This window comes from Podarcis melisellensis, assembly GCF_964234715.1.
Source record: "Podarcis melisellensis genome assembly, chromosome: 14".
Lineage (NCBI taxonomy): Eukaryota > Metazoa > Chordata > Lepidosauria > Squamata > Lacertidae > Podarcis > Podarcis melisellensis.
The window spans coordinates 6,772,723-6,788,787 of NC_138546.1; the positions used below are offsets into that span (position 1 = coordinate 6,772,723).

Here is a 16,065-nt window from a genome sequence, read left to right on the forward strand (position 1 = left end):
AGGGGCCCCTTGCTGCCAGGATCAGGCCTAAAGTGGGGAAAATAATCCCTAAGTCTGCTCCTATTCTGCTCGCCATCTGACACGGCTCTGGAAAATTATGCAAGTGGGTATTATCCTATCACAAATAATCACCATCCCTTGCTTCTCTGCCTTCTGGTTCACTGCAGAAAGCCACAAATGGCTTGCTTCCCACTGGGAACCATCAGCTGAAGAGATGGGCAGAGAGTCAGCTTGAAAATATGACTCTTTAACAGCAGCACATGGCGCATAAGGGGGTGTGGAAATGATTTTCTTCCTGACTCCGAGCATGCAAAGTTAGGGTGAAATCTGCCTTGGGCACAACTATGTGCATTTTGAGCTTGAGGGAATAAAAAAAATAAGAATCAAAATTCAATCCTGAGAAAATCTGCACCCAGTTTAAATGATGCAAATTACACATACCATCTGATTTACATATATTAAGGTGCAGTGGTGGTCAGGGCAGGCGGGATAATGTATGCTCCACCCTCATTTCCAAACTAGGGATGGGTGAACTCCACACCAGGGGAGGCTTGATGTTCATATAAAGGACTTGGGACCCCTGGGAAAATTGGATTTCCCAGGGTCCCTGGAAACAGATGCAGCTTAGCAACATTCCAGCAGCTAGCCAGGAAGAGAGGCGTCCAGTGAGACCTTCACACGAAGCTGTTCCTAAAAGCACAGCTCTTATAATAGCCTGACTCCTCATTGGTTTAAATGTCTTTCGCCGAGTACTTGCAAGAATTCGAGGACACATTTCAGTCAGTTTTTTGGGTGGCAGGGGAAAGACATTTAGAGAGATTTTTTAAAAAAGAATTTGGGTCCTCCCTTAAAGAGGGCATGTATTGTGGTGAGACCTGGAAACACCCTATGTTGTGGGTGGGTACGATTGGTCAGCCACAACACCCAATTGGTAGGTCCCTCGAAGCTGGGTGCAATCTGGCCAATGGGACGCAGTCCAAATGGTTCGAGGGACCTATTTATGCCCATGCACGTGACCCAGAGCTTCCTCTTTCGGCGTGTGCATTTGGAAAACCCGCCCACCTCTCCCTATTTTTAGGGCTTCGCGCTTGACCTTGCTATGCCGTCGTGTGTCGTCTGTCGTTGGGACAGGGGCACGGCAGGAATTTTCCCCACTTGGCTGATTGGCTGGTGCCATTTGGGTTTCGCCTGCCACGTGGCAAATTATCACAACTTGTAAGGTTGCAGATAGGCTCTGGTTCAGGTGATAGGGATGGGAGAACGCTCTTGCCATCCCTATGTGAAGGGTATTCCGTTAAAGGAATCCAGGGACTCGATGGTTTGGTCAACCCCTGAGAGGGGGTTGTGCCTGTGCCTGAGTCCAGGGGGACATTGGGGTGGCAGAGATGGCCTGTTCCCAGCTTTCTGCTTATCCAGGTGTTCACCCTTGGCTGACCTATGCTGGAACCCTGGGTCAGCGCTAGCTGCATGGCAGGGAGCTAGTCGAACCATAGCCTATGCAACCAATCACTTTCTGTAATCAATAAAGCTGTGGCCTAAATTCTGCCAAAAACCAAAACCAAAATTTGAGTCAAATGTGAATTTATTTAGGGGGGAGGTTTCTGGGTCTGAACATGCAAAAAACCTGAGAGTAATGCGGTCTCTTTTTACCACTGCATTATTCATATTCTAAATCTAAACCCCACCACTTATCTGCATCCAGCCAGTCTATGACAATGGTATATCCCAAAGGGTTCTGAGCCAGCATTTTTACACAATAGTGGCATTTAAACCCATTGTTATGGAACCGCTACAGAACTTTCCAGTTCTGTGCTCATGGAAGTTCCTGGTCTACAGTTTTAGAAAATGCTGTTCAGGTGGTCCCCCCTTTTTTGGGGGGGGAAAGATCCCACAAACCCACATTCCCAGAAAAAAACAAACCAAAGCCGGTTCATTCTGGTGCTGGCAGGCTTACCTGCGGGAGGGCTTGGACCACTGTGTCCAGCAGTGCCCGCATCCCTGTGGCCATTTTGAGCAGCTTCAGTACTAGAAGGGAAAACAAAGGGGTCAACAAACAATGGAGCCTCCATTGTTCTTCAAGTGTACCTTAAAGAACCAGATGTCCTAGACAAACCATGGTGCAGGCCTGCTACGTTCTTGCTCTGGGCATATCTAGCTGGTCATTGTTGGGGATGGAATGCTGGACCAGATACCCTGCCTTTGGCCCTGCCCAGCAGGGCTCACTTTAAGTTCCCTAACAATTCCACTAAAAGTGAAGAAGGTTAATTCTGTCCGAGGAAATAACAGATGGGAGAGAACCACCTTGGACGCCAGGGCTGGTAGTCAGTGCTGTGCTATTTCAAAGTGTTGGTGCTGACCTTTAAAGCCCTAAACGGCCTCGGTCCTGTATACCTGAAGGAGCGTCTCCACCCCCATCGTTCAACCTGAATACTGAGGTCCAGCTCTGAGGGCCTTCTGGCGGTTCCCTCATTGCGAGAAGTGAGGTTACAGGGAACCAGACAGAGGGCCTTCTTGGTAGTGGCGCCCACCCTGTGGAACACCCTCCCTTCAGATGTCAAGGAAATAAGCAGCTATCCTATCTTTAAAAGACATCTGAAGGCAGCCCTGTCCAGGGAAGTTTTTAATATTTAATGCTGTACTGTTTTTGACATTTGATTGGGAGCCGCCCAGAGTGGCTGGGGAAACTCAGCCAGATGTGTGGGGTATTAATAATAATAATAATAATAATAATAATAATAATAATAATAATAATTTTCCTACCCAGGGTGACGTGTTTATCAGTCAGGCAAAGCAGTCTGCTTCCAGGGTACACCCTCTGACTGAGGACATGTCTATAGCTCCCATCAGCCCCAGACAGAATATGGCAAGTGAACTGTGATCTGCCATCCCTGATTTAGGGAGCTCAGTGGTAGAGCACATTCTTTCCGTGAAGAAAGGGTTCTCCTCAGACAAGCAGCCCTGGTAGTCCTCCAGAAGCAGTTAGACATCCCAGGCCACTCGCCATATTCTGTCTGGGGCTGATGTTAATTCGGAGTGCAGCAACAGCTGGAGGGCCACAGCTGCCCTAACCCTGGAGTAGACAGTACGGGCCGAAGGCTCCAATCCTATACACGTGTACCTGGGAGTAAGTGCCATTAAACTCTGCAGGGCTTATACACTGTAAACAGACCCCGGCTGGCTTCCTATACTCACAGGGGCACCTCACCAGACCCCAGATTTACCTCTAGCAATTCTGAGCACCCTCATGATGCGGATGATGGTGGGGTTAATGGGCAGAGCGGCGTTCATCTCAATCTCCTCCAGTGTGATGCCCATGATTGACAGCAGGACAATGGCAAGGTCCAGTTGGTTCCATCTAAGAGGGTAGACATGGGAAGGCAGAATAACAGGTGGTAATAAGAGTTGAGATTTGCAGAACTGCAAGGTAGATTTCTAGTCTTAAACCAAACACCTTGATGAATAGAAAAGTATGCCAATATAACATGGATGGAAATAAATATATACCTCCTGCCTCTTTCTATTACCACTTTCTATCTGTTTTTTTTCTGGCATCTCTCTGCCTTCCTCTCTGTCACTCTTGCTAAGGGTCCAAACTGATTGCCCACGGGTAGCTTTCAAAATTACCCCAAGGGCCACACAAAAATAGACAAGCAGCCCACTCCTGGTGTAAAACAAGCATACCCATTTTTCACTTTAGATGGATTTTAAATGACTCTTGAGGTGCCTTTCAACCAGACAATTCTATGTTTCTATGACTTCATCAGCAACAATGTCAGCCCGGACACTGAGGTCCAGCTCTGAGGGCCTTCTGCTGGTTCCTTCACTGCGAGAAGTGAGGTTACAGGGAACCAGGCAGAGGGCCTTCTTGGTGGTGGCACCTGCCCTGCGGAACACCCTTCCATCAGATGTCAAGGAGATAAATAACTATACAACTTTTAGGATACATCTGAAACAAGCCCTGTTGTATAGGGAAGTTTTTAATGTTTGATGTTTTAATGTGTTTTGTATTTTGCTGGAAGCCACCCAGAGTGGCTGGGGCAATCCAGCTGGATGTGTGGGATATAAATAATAATTTAATAACATTGTTAAAATTAAGGGTCAACCAAACTGAGTCCAAGACTGTGGGTTGGCTGTTTGCTCAAGCACTCATGCTGCTCATCCAACAAACAAAACTGCCCTATTTGTCCCCACCTCTACCCAATTTGGGCCACAGACAATGCTCTGGGGCTTCCCCCTTCCCCTCCTCCAGTCTAGAATGGAATAAAGCTTCTAACCTGTCTTTGAAGAATCTCCGAAACCCAAATGCTACCAGTTTCATCACAGCTTCAAACACAAAGACAATGGTGAAGACGTAGTTGCAGTATTTCAGTGCTTCATCCAGCGACTGCAAGGAATGAAAAGCAGGTGTTACGGAGGTGTTCCCTGCAATATTTAATTTCCCACACACAGAATGCACATGGGCAACGAGTCCAGCTCTTTTCCCCTGATCCTGCACAGGCCAAACTAGATGTTAGGGTCAATCAGGGGTGGGGAAGCTTTCTCATTCTCTTCTGGGCAGCCTTCTAGGGAGTCACATGCCAGTGCCTGCAGCACAAAGGTAAAATTCACCCACTTTTGCTTCTGGCTCTGTGCGCCCCTGGCATGTGGTCCCTGGAAGGTTGCTCAGGCTGAAAAGGTCTCCACAACTTCCTGTATTCTGACTGGCAGTAAGCACCCACTAAAAGAGCCTTGCTATCTGAAATACTTGCTGAACGAGAGAGCCTGGGAATTGGGATCTTCTGCATGCAAAGGAAGTGCTCCAGCACTCAAGAAAGGCATGTTGTCCTTGAAGAATTATTGTAAACAGGTCAAAACGTTAGCAGGATTACAGTAAATCCAGCAGTATAAAATAAGCAGAGATAAAATGTGAAAGGGGGGAAAATACATGGAGTGATTAGAAGATAACTAAAAGGAACCATGGAAGGGCAGGGCTGTCAATGATCAATGTACTGTTGTATTGGTTAATGTATAAATGTGGGAAATTTGAAACGGAAGAATTATAAAATTAAAAGGAAAGAAAGAAAGAAAGAAAGAAAGAAAGAAAGAAAGAAAGAAAGAAGGAAGGAAAGCAAGGAAGGAAGGAAGGAAGGAAGGAAGGAAGGAAGGAAGGAAGGAAGGAAGGAAGGAAGGAAGGAAGGAAGGAAGGTGTGTTGTGCATACCTTGGGTTGGTTGAAATGCTCCATTGACATGGTGATGACATTGACTCCGATGATGAAGGTGATGAAAAGGTCTAGGTAGTGACTGGTGCAGAGCATGTGAATGTACTTCCGGGCAGGCGAGTAATCAGCATAGTATGGCCGCCGCTGGGCTTCTGCAGAAAGAGGCAATGGAATACACAGCCATTAGCGCTGTCCTCTGTATTTTGGGGTGCAAGGCATGCTGGCAGGGACAGCCACATGATTTCCCTGCAGGTGGGTGTATTAAATGACTCAAATGCCTTTTTTGGGAGGGGGGGAGGGGGATACAGCTGAGAGTTTCAGGGAGAAATGGCATGTCTCAAGCCCACCACGTAAGGGACGCAAGGAACAGCAAAGTATTTTGGAGAAATACGCCACCCACAAAGAAATTAAGCACGTCTCTGTCATACTCCAGAATTATTGCATAGGGGGAGAAGGTCTCAGGGTTGCCCTGATCAAAAATCACAGGTTGGTCAAGGCTGGTGCTAATCTTCTGAGATCTTTCTTCCGTGTTATTATTTTAAAAATAAAAACACAGACACAGATCTTCTTGTGAAGTTTGCTTCTTGTGTTGGTTTTAAGAAGAGACACTCAGCCATCCCCAGGCCCATCTGTTTTTTTTTGTTTGTTTTAAAAAACATAGCAATTGCCTTGCTGGATTCATGAAGGATAAGACTATCAAGAGCTAATAGTCACGATGGCTGTATGCTACCTCCAGGATCAGAAAGCAAAATTCCTCTGAATCTCAGCTGTGGGAGATTGTGAGCAGAAGGGTACTATTGTACTCATGTTCTGATTGTGAGCTTCCCATCGGCATCTTGCCCTGTACTGCACTTTGAAGTCCCAAATCAGGATTATTATTTTTACTGTATTTACTCGTATCAAATGCTCACTTTTTTTTGGCCAAATTACGTCGCGACAATTAAGGTGTGCATTAGATTCGATGGCACATTTCCATTCACCAGCAAATACCTTTTTGGGTTTCAAGGTTCTGAAAATTAAGGTGCACATTAGATTCGATAGCGCATTTGACTTGAGTAAATACGACACTTAAAACACCTGCTGAAATTAAAAAAGTATTCATCAAGTGCAAAAACAGGGAAGGGGGCCTGTTTGATCTCAGCCAGGAGGGAGTTGCACAGAGCTGGGACTTCAATACTGAATTCATGTCTCCTGGTGAATACGAGAGATGCATCTGAGTCATAGGAGAACCACTACCAGGGGTGCAGCATAATTTTTTGTGGATGTATGTTCTGATGCAGACTCTATTTTTTATATGATGATTTTTTTTATGTTCCACTTTGTATGCTTAAAAATATTTTATGATCAATACTGGGTTTTTCTTGGTGGTTTTTATTAAGAACTCAAGAAGACCCTATATCAGGCTAGTGGCCAACTAGATGCCATGCCAAAAGCAGGGCCTCAGTGCAAGAGCAACTTTCCCCTCCTGGGGTTTCCAGAAGCATTGCTGACTATGGAGGCAGAGAATAGCCTCCATAGCCTTCTCCTGATTTCCTACAATCCTTTTTAATAGCCACCCATGCCCATTATGGCCTGGAAGATGCCCAGAGAACATTGCCATTGGGTGGCATCTAAATGCTGTTGATAATAAAGAAATACCGGTACTATGGATCTTGAGAGCTGGAAGATGCAGAGCCAGCCAAACATATAAAGAAAAACAATGAGGCATAAGACTCAAATTGGGCCACTGTAAGAACTGGGGCCCGAGTTTATTGTTTTCCTCTTCCCTCTTCATTGCTTTTTCCTTTTGTATCTTTTTTTCCAGGAGGAAGGCACTGTCATCTTTTATTATTTTTTTAAAAATGACATGCAAACCATTTCTGGGAACATTTTCAGCTAAAGAGCAAAAGTAAAGATTCTTTCAAGAAACAAGCAAACTCCTTGAGCTGCCCTTGCGGCTGTGGTCCCCGGCCCTTGCCCTTTCGAGTGCTTTCCAGCTGACGTTAATGCTGCAGATTGTTTTGCTGATGCAAAAGACAACTGGATCAGAATGTACCAGCTTAAATAATCAGATCAAAAGGAAACCAGATTGGCTGGTGACCCTTCAGCTATTAATCTCCCCCAGTCCTCTCTTGATGGCTAAAAAGGACGTTTCAAATGTCTTTTGACCAGGGTCACCCATGTTTCTCCCAGCCAAGCAATCTGAAAGCAAAGTAGAAAGCAATTGTTTTTTTTTCTTTTTCTGGCTGGGTGGATTCTAGCTCTCAACGTTATTTGCGAGAGTCTCATAAATCTGCTCAAAGCAGACAGGCGGACTGTGTGCTGCTAGCATGGCTAATCCTACTGGCCTCCGTGTCAAAAGCAAGGCTTTGGATGTTTATGTAAAAACAGGAGTGCAGTTGTCCATGGAGGAGGACCACATGGCTGAAATAGCTTTTCTTGCGCATCATGCAAAGACCAAAACAAAGACAGGTGACAACGACTGAACTCTATTAATGCACCAGTTTCCAAAAGCCCGATAAAGGAAGAATCATCACTGTGAGTACTGCTCAAATACGGACAATCTTGAAGCCGAGTCCTGTGAGCTCTATCCCTGAATTATAGTGATGGTTCTCAAACTTTCTCATTTTGGAGACCCTTTTGCTGAACTTCTGTCAGTGGAATCCTGGGTATGGCAAGGATTCTGGGTAGTTCTAACAGGGGGCGGGGAAACGCAGGCTCAGGGGCCAAAAGGAGCTCTCGAAGCCATCGCTCAGAAAATGATGGGCTGGCCACCTCTGTTGAACCAGCAGTACTGGAGGAAGAGGTGTTGGAAACCAACCCAGCCCCGCAAACCATGACTAGGCTTGAGCTAGACAAATGAGGGGGATTTGAATTGAGATTCCTAGAGTCTGCACTCTTGGAGCCTACATCTCCAGCCCCCACATCCCTAGGAAATGTCATCCTTCACGAATCTGGAAAAAATGACCTGAAAGGAGAAGGAGAAGGTGCAAGAACCCAAGCCAGAAGCTTTCCTCCTTTAAAGGAGTCTGTTCCTCAAGGAAGGTGTGGAGCATGGGAAGGGTGATCTGACTTTGGAGGAATAAAAGGTTTCAATCCAGTCCTAGGTTTCACTGGAGCACAATGCTTATATGGAGCTCTCCATGGTGCTGAAACCACTGGGCTGCTTTGTACCCTGTAGGCTTCTTGCCAAGGTAGCATGTCCTGCTACAATCTTGCTTCTGGCCATCATCTGCTGCCTTGGATATTGACCCTTGCTTGTTTGGCACAATGTACTTGCTTCTGGCCCAGCTAGTTCGACAGCCCAATTGCAAACCCTGACCAATGGAGCCTGGTCCTTGCAGAGGCCTGACACCAGTCGGAGTCCTTACTGTTGTCCTTTATGAACTGAGACAGGTCCCTAAAACACATTCTAAGGCTGCATCCCACAAGTGAAATGCTGGTTGTGGTGGTCAGGCTAGTTGCCCAGCATGATTTGCCACACAGAGGCACTCCTGATGTGTTCCTGATAAGGTATCCTAGTTACTGGCTCAGAAGAGCAGTGGGTGGGGAACTTGTGTCCGCCCAGAAATTGCTGGACTCCATCTCCCATCAGTCTCACCCAACAGTCCTGGGAGATAGGAGTTGCAGTCTTGGAGGGCCACAGGTTCCCCCCTCTTGCTGGAGACTTATGAACCAAAGTCACAATTGATATGGCACAGTGTGCAGGTATGGTGCAGTAATTCAACAAGGGGGCTAGGAAGCTCAGGTTGACATCTCAAGTGGGTTTGAGAAGACAGAGTGACCGGAAGCGCTTGGAATAACTTCAGTGCACGGGTGGAAGAAAGGAGGAGAACTTTCAACTTGGAGACACGTATGTAGTAGCACCCTGACAACACTGGAAGTGACATGCAACAAGGTGCTCATGCTCTGTCCAACAACGCATGCAACGTCCCTTAGAAGAGATGCCAATTCATGCACGGTGCAAAGGTGAGGACGCACAGGGGTGTGCCACAGCGGCGGCAGCAGTGGCTGGGGAATGGTGGGCTTGACTTTGTTATTGTGATGCGGGACCAAGGCATAGCCCCACAGAAGCCAAAGCACACACTGCTGCACAAACATATGTGAGGCAAGTCTGGACTGTGTATGTTTCCTTGATATGCTCCTGCTTTCCTTGGGGCCATAAAGCTGCAGGACAGGTCTCACCAACAGCTCAATGTGTGAGATTCTACACACAGCAGAGGCCCAGGAGTGTTGGGGGGAGAAGAAGTCCTCTAGGACAGTGATGGCCAAACTTGGTCCTCCAGCTGTTTCGCGACTACAACTCCTATCATCCCTAGCTCACAGGACCAGTGGTCAGGGATGATGGGAATTGTAGTCCCAAAACAGTTGGAGGGCCAAGTTTGGCCATCACTGCTCTAGGAAAAGGAAACTCTTGGGCATTCATTTCATAACTTAAAATAAACCGAATCACCGTCAAGAGACCATCCCATGCCTTACCAGCGAGAGATTTAATCTGGGCACACAGATAAATTCCCCACCTCCCTGCTTAATACATAAGAGACTGAGAACGTTCTCTCTGTGTGTGGTTAATTTCTAGATTTCTTCAGGGGACGCATTCATTCCAATAGTCCCTCAGAAGCTCCTCCTGAAGGTTTGAATTGGTTTGTTGCGTACTCTGTGTCGGGGGCGGGACGGGGAGGGATAACACTTGCCAGTCTGGCATGCCAAGGACAACAGTGGGTTGGAACAACATAACAGGCCTCTCATCTCCAAAAGCCTACCTTTGACGTAGCTAGCTAGAGAAAGGTGGGGTTAACTGGTTTGGGGAATGGTGACAGACAGATGGCGGGTCAAGGTGAGCAAGTGGGAAATTTGCTAGCTATGGTAGTGTTCTGCAGATTTTGAACTGCACTCCTTCCCTATGTCCATGGCTTCTCAATCATCATGACGCTCCTCTGCCCTTGAGACCTGTTCTGAAAAACTTCTGAGAAGGAAGTGTCCATGTGGGTGAGCCTTCTTCCCACTTTGACTGGTGTTGTCGATTCAGCCATAGCATCTTTCCCCGTCCAGTTAAAAGCGCCAAGTGACAACATGACTAGGCCAAGCCCAGCTCAGTTCTGCTGCAACTCACAGATATGACCACTGGCCACAGACACACACTCACAGATCCACCACAAGCCACAGAGAAGGAGTCGCGCGCCAGATCTTTCTGAGTCTGCCATCCTTTTTGGCTAAGAAGTCACCTACAGAAAACCAAAGCAAGAGCACCCAAACCCTTCAGGATAGAAATAATGGGAGGAATCACCTCCACCATTATTTCAGTTCTTCGTTACGGTGGGAGGGGGAGGATATGTTTAGATCAGGGGTGGGACCAAACACTACATATCCTTACCTGGCTCTTGGGACTCGCTCAAGGGGAATGTTTCTTGCTTGCTTAAGAGGGGGATGAAAGTGTGTGCAGGAACCTCTGAGTGGCTAGAATGTGACCTGCAATGTTAAGGTAAGTGTTGTGTCCATTGCCGCACTAGCCTGAGACCCCCAGAATGTTGCCTACAATCACCGTATTGCCCCGAATATAAGCCACACCTTTATTTTCCAAATTCCGACTGTGAAAAGTCAATGTGAGACTTATATTCACAACCAGCTTCCTGGCACTACCGCCCTGAATGAGGGATGGGAGGGGGGCGGCCGGCACCAGCTTCAGGAGGTAGTGCCGGGAGGTGGGCACACAGTGCACTCAAAACTGAGCACCAACTGCCCCCTGTTCAGGGTGGTAGAGCTGGGAGGTGGGTGCACAGCTAGCTCAGAACCAAGCGCCGGCACCGGCTGCTCCCTTCCTCGCCCAGGGCGGTAGTGCTAGGAGGTGGGCCGCACCCACAAATAAGCCTTCAAATTAAAGATGCGGCTTATTTGCGGGTGCGTCTTATATTCCAGTCAATACGGTAAATGTGGCCCTCAGTTGAAAAATGCCAGTTGTGTGGTCTCTGATGAGGATTTCCCCCCAGTTCCTACTGCTAGGCAGACTATTTCAACCAGAGAAATCAGGGATTCATAAGAGTACTGTGGCGTGTAACACACCAGGATGTTGCTTTGAGAAACATCCTGAGAAAACAGGTTCTTGTGACCTGCGAGATGAGCCCCCTGCTGCAGAGATCTTTGTGGAATTCCTTCCAGGCAATCATTCTTATTTAAATGTTGCTGCTGTGCTTTAAACTTACATCACACTGCCTTGTTTATACTGCTCCTTCTGTTCCCATTGCCTTGGCTGTTTCAACATTGCCCTGCCTTGATTTTTTTTCTATGGAGTCGTTTCAATCATGCTATTAATCTGCTGGTGCTCTTAACTTTTTCCATTATGTGCCAATAAGCCATTTAAGTGACTTTGGTTGCAGTTGTGGGTCCATGGAGCCAATCGCAGGCTCTGCTTCTATACCCCAGTGGATTAGGTAAAGGGTAAAGGGACCCCTGACCATTAGGTCCAGTCGTGGCTGACTCTGGGGTTGTGGCACTCATCTCGCTTTATTGGCTGAGGGAGCCGACGTACAGCTTCCGGGTCATGTGGCCAGCATGACTAAGCCACTTCTGGCGAACCAGAGCAGTGCACAGAAATGCCGTTTACCTTCCCGCCAGAGCGGCACCTATTTATCTACTTGCACTAGCGTGCTTTCGAACTGCTAGGTTGGCAGGAGCAGGGACCGAGCAACGGAAGCTCACCCTGTTGCGGGGATTCGAACCGCTGACCTTCTGATCAGCAAGTCCTAGGCTCTGTGTTTTAACCCACAGCGCCACCTGCATCCCTTGCCCCCAGTGGATTACAAAGATGCAAATTCAAACCCAGATTAACGGTGCCGTTTCCTGACCCCAGTGTAAACAAGGAGTTCACCCCAGAATTTCCCAAACAAATCACCTTGAGCTTGATCTGATCACAGCTATTTACGACCACATGGCAGCTAAATTTAGGGCAGGCATGTGGTTATGTAGGGCAGAAAGAAAAAACACAAGGAAGAAACCAAAAGCAGGTGTTCCTGCCTTCACTGCCCCCCAGAGATGGACCATATTGAGCTTCAAGAATCTTGGGCGCTTAAGAAACTGGAATGGAGGGAGCAGGTGGAAGTTTGTGAGGCATTTCCAAGATTGAGGCAGGCAGGAAAGACGCCTGAGGAAGATTCGTGTCCTCAGGCCACCTACAGAAATTGTTGCAGGGAGCTCAGCGACGGAGAACAGAACCGGAATGGAAAAGTAAACCTTTTCTCTGCGCTTTCGGGAGGGCAGATCTCAGAGCATCCCACACTTTGTGGCGCTCTTGCCCTTTCTGAACTCATCTCGCAGCTGCCTCCAGGCGCCCGTCTCCTGGGAGCGGAGGCAGAGCCGATTCTCATGGATTTACAAAGGAAATGTTTATGAAGCACTTAATATCGACTTTGCTGCTATTGGGGGGGGGGGGAGAAAGCCTGGGAGACTGCAATGGAGAGAAGCATGTGAACTAGCACACCCTCCCTCTCTCAGAAAAAAATATGTTGAGCTCTCTCAGATCAGTGGCTGAAGTGGCAGTAAAAGCATCAAAGGCGCTAAACATTTACATTGGTTTTATATTTTCATAGGTATCAGCATTCCTTCCAGCTGCGGTTGGAGGGCCAGTGTAGGAAAGATGGTGGTGTTTATGTTTGCTTGGCTGGAAAATTGCAAAATTCAGCGAAGGGGAAGTCTAGGTGTTCAGCATCACACTACCTGTGGCACCCTCCTGTATCAACTTGCCTTTGACTCAATTTGCTATTAAAACAGAGAGAAAGAGAGAGAGAAGGAGAAGGAGGGGAAAGAGGATTGTGGGAATATCTTTTGGCTTCCCCACCTACTCTGCCCAGAAGGCTGCCAGTCCAATCTAGAATCCCACCCACCCACCAGTGGGATATCTGAATGTGCATCTCTTCTAAAGGGATTCCACCTTTGGACTCTTTCTCCTCGACCCCCAAGCTGGGAGTCTTCCCCACTTCCCCGAACCCCACGCTCTGCCATTCCCACCCCCCACCCCATGCAGCGTCTGTGTGGCATGCGGGGACCATGCACCGAGACCCTCCAAAAAAAGGAAGAAAGAAAAGAAAGTCAGCTAATGGATCTGTTTTCCTTATTTAAAAACGTACCATAGGAAATCCCATCGATGGGCCTTAAATAACGTTGGTGATGCTTTAAGTCCCAGGGTTAAGGGGCAGCAGGACACTGTTGGGAATCAGAAACGAGGCAAGAGAGAGAGAGAGAGGTGTGTGGCTGGGGAACCCACTGGAGATTTGGGTGGGTGCATCCAATGTACAGGTGAAACTCGAAAAATTAGAATATCGTGGAAAAGTTCCTTTCTTTCACTAATTCAACTTCAAAGGTGAAACTAATATATGAGATCGACTCATGAAATGCAAAACGAGATATGTCAAGCCTTGCTTTGTTCTATAGGTGAAACACGAAAAATTAGAATAGCGTGGAAAAGTTCCTTGATTTCTGGAATTCAACTTAAAAAGTGAAACTAGTATATGAGATCGACTCATGACATGCAAAGCGAGATATGTCAAGCCTTGATTTGTGATCATTGTGATGATCATGGCGTGCAGCTGATGAAAACCCCAAATTAACAATCTCAGAAAATGAGAATATTCAAGGAAATCAACAAAACAAGGATTGCAAATCGAGCAAGATTGGACCTCTGAGAAGTAGAAGCATATCTCACTTTGCATGTCATGAGTCGATCTCATATATTAGTTTCACCTTTTAAGTTGAATTCCTGAAATAAAGGAAATTTTCCACGATATTCTAATTTTTCGAGTTTCACCTGTAGCATCCTTAACTGTGCCTGAAAGGAACCTGCCAGTAACTTAACCCAGAGTTGAGGTTCCTGTCCTCAGAATTCATACATAGCAAGGCAACTTGGACCTCTATGGATTTCATTTATCAAAGATCCTCTTATCCCTGATCATCTAGCTCAGTATTGACTAGCAGCAGCTCCCCAAGGTCTCAGCTAGGAGTCTTTCCCAGCCCAGTTTCTGAGGATTGAAATGGACCCTCTGTATGCGAGGCACGTGCTTCACACTGAACTATGTCCTTTTCCTTAACAATAAAGTAAGATTCTAGACCTCATTGTTCTGAACGAAGGGGGTAGTTGGTAGGTAGCCTGCCATACACTATTGGATCATCTAGGTCAGTGAGGTCTACACCAGCTCCCCTCAACCTGCTGGCCACCCAGGCACTGCCGGACTACAATTCCCATCATCCTCGACCATTGGCCATGCTGGCTGGTGCTGGTGGGAGTTGTAGTCCCTGTTGCGGTCCTGGATATATGGGTAAGCCGTGCTGAGTTTGCAATAGGAGCCAATGGAAGAGGAACGGGGGAAAGGTCAACTCTGACTCTTAAAGCATCTCCAAAAAATGGAATAGGAAGGGAAAAAGAGAGAGAGAGCGTGTCTTCTTCCGTCCCGTTGTCAAACCAAAGCAAACCGAAAAAGGAATCCGGGGGCAAAAGATATCTTGCTTTGGAAGCAGGCAAGGCTCAGAAAGATTGTGATTTGTACCGCTGTCTACCGACCAGACATGTATATCGCCTTACTCCTGCGCTTTTTCTCCAGCCTCCGGAGCCGCTTCTCCTCGCGCCGCCGGGCCTCTTCCGCTTCCTGGTGCTGCCGGCACTTGTGGAAGTTCTCCACCACCACCCCGACGAACATGTTGAGCACGAAGAAGCTGACGATGAGGAGGAAGGAGATGAAGTAGAGGAGCATCCAAGGGTTGTGGTTCTGGCTGGGCTGGCGGCGGAGGTGGGAAGGAAGCAGGGAGACGGAGAGAGACAGAGCAATGTGGGATGAGCATGAGAAAGTTCAATGGAGCCCACCATCAGGGAAGCGTATGGTATAAGGCAGTGTTTCTCCAACTCGATGGAGTTGGACTACAATGCCCATCATCCCTGACCATTGGTCCTGTTGGCCAGGGATGATGGGAGTTATAGTCCACCAATAGCTGGAGACCCAAGTTTGAGAAACACTAGCATAAGGCCACACCACACATTTATTGCCAATTGATTCTTTTTATTGAGTTTCATTTTTTTAAAACAAATTAACAACAGATTAATTCAAATTTGAAACAAATTTACAAGTTGACTTCCCGCCCCCCCCTTTCAATATGTTTCTTTTCTTTCCCTCCTTGGCTGCTCCTTTCCCCTAATTTCTGTTCCACTACTTAAAATAATTTAACATTTTGTTGTTCATTTCCCACCCTTTCTCAGTTTCCATGGGCTGTTCATGTTTCAATTCCTGCTTAGACTTTTGTTGAGCTAAACATTTCCCCAGTTATTCAAGCAGAGTTACTCTTCCTTTATCTATCCACATCATAATGTTAAATCATATTTCTTCCAATGCATCTTATTCATCTTGCCTTTATGATTTCACAATGCTCTAATAAGCAGAGGCAAATGTATCCTCTTCTTTTACCCTAGCATTCTATTCAGACTCCATTCTATTCAGAGAGAGGAGCTACCCAGCTTTGAGATAGTAACGAGGCAATCAGAAGGGAGGGAGCAGCTGGGCGATACGTCAATCAAGTGTGTGTGTCTATCATGCTTGCAACATGATACTGTAATAAAAAGACTCTAAATCTACTGAATGCTTGTTAATTCTTATTGGGGAGCTACCAGAAGGGAGAGGGGAACTCCCGTACTTGACAGGACCTGAGTGGTCTTTCTGTCCACCTGTAAGTCCCAGCCTCTTGCTTTTATAGGATCTGATTGGGGAATCCAGGACTGCTTGACAAGGAAAGGGCAGGTTTAAAGTGCTCTTAAGTACAGCACACGCCGCTAGGATTTTAATAGCAAAAAATTGGAAAAGTGACTTAATCCCCACAAAAATCGACGGGCAAGTGAAGGTGATAGAATACTTA

General features: G+C 47.0%; 1 protein-coding gene across 3 annotated transcripts in view; it reads right to left on the reverse strand.

Annotated features, from left to right (window-relative positions):
* Positions 1 to 16,065, reverse strand: part of CACNA1H (calcium voltage-gated channel subunit alpha1 H) — a 389,727-nt gene that overhangs the window by 30,365 nt on the left and 343,297 nt on the right. For 2 of the 3 annotated variants that reach the window (XM_081889028.1, XM_081889026.1), the window contains exons 25-29: positions 14,726 to 14,939; positions 5,200 to 5,351; positions 4,275 to 4,384; positions 3,222 to 3,355; positions 1,955 to 2,025 (exon numbers count right to left, since the gene is read on the reverse strand). In XM_081889028.1, coding sequence (XP_081745154.1) covers positions 1,955 to 2,025; positions 3,222 to 3,355; positions 4,275 to 4,384; positions 5,200 to 5,351; positions 14,726 to 14,939 — 681 coding nt within the window. The remainder of the gene's footprint in view (positions 1 to 1,954; positions 2,026 to 3,221; positions 3,356 to 4,274; positions 4,385 to 5,199; positions 5,352 to 14,725; positions 14,940 to 16,065) is intronic. The other variant, XM_081889027.1, reaches the window with a different exon arrangement.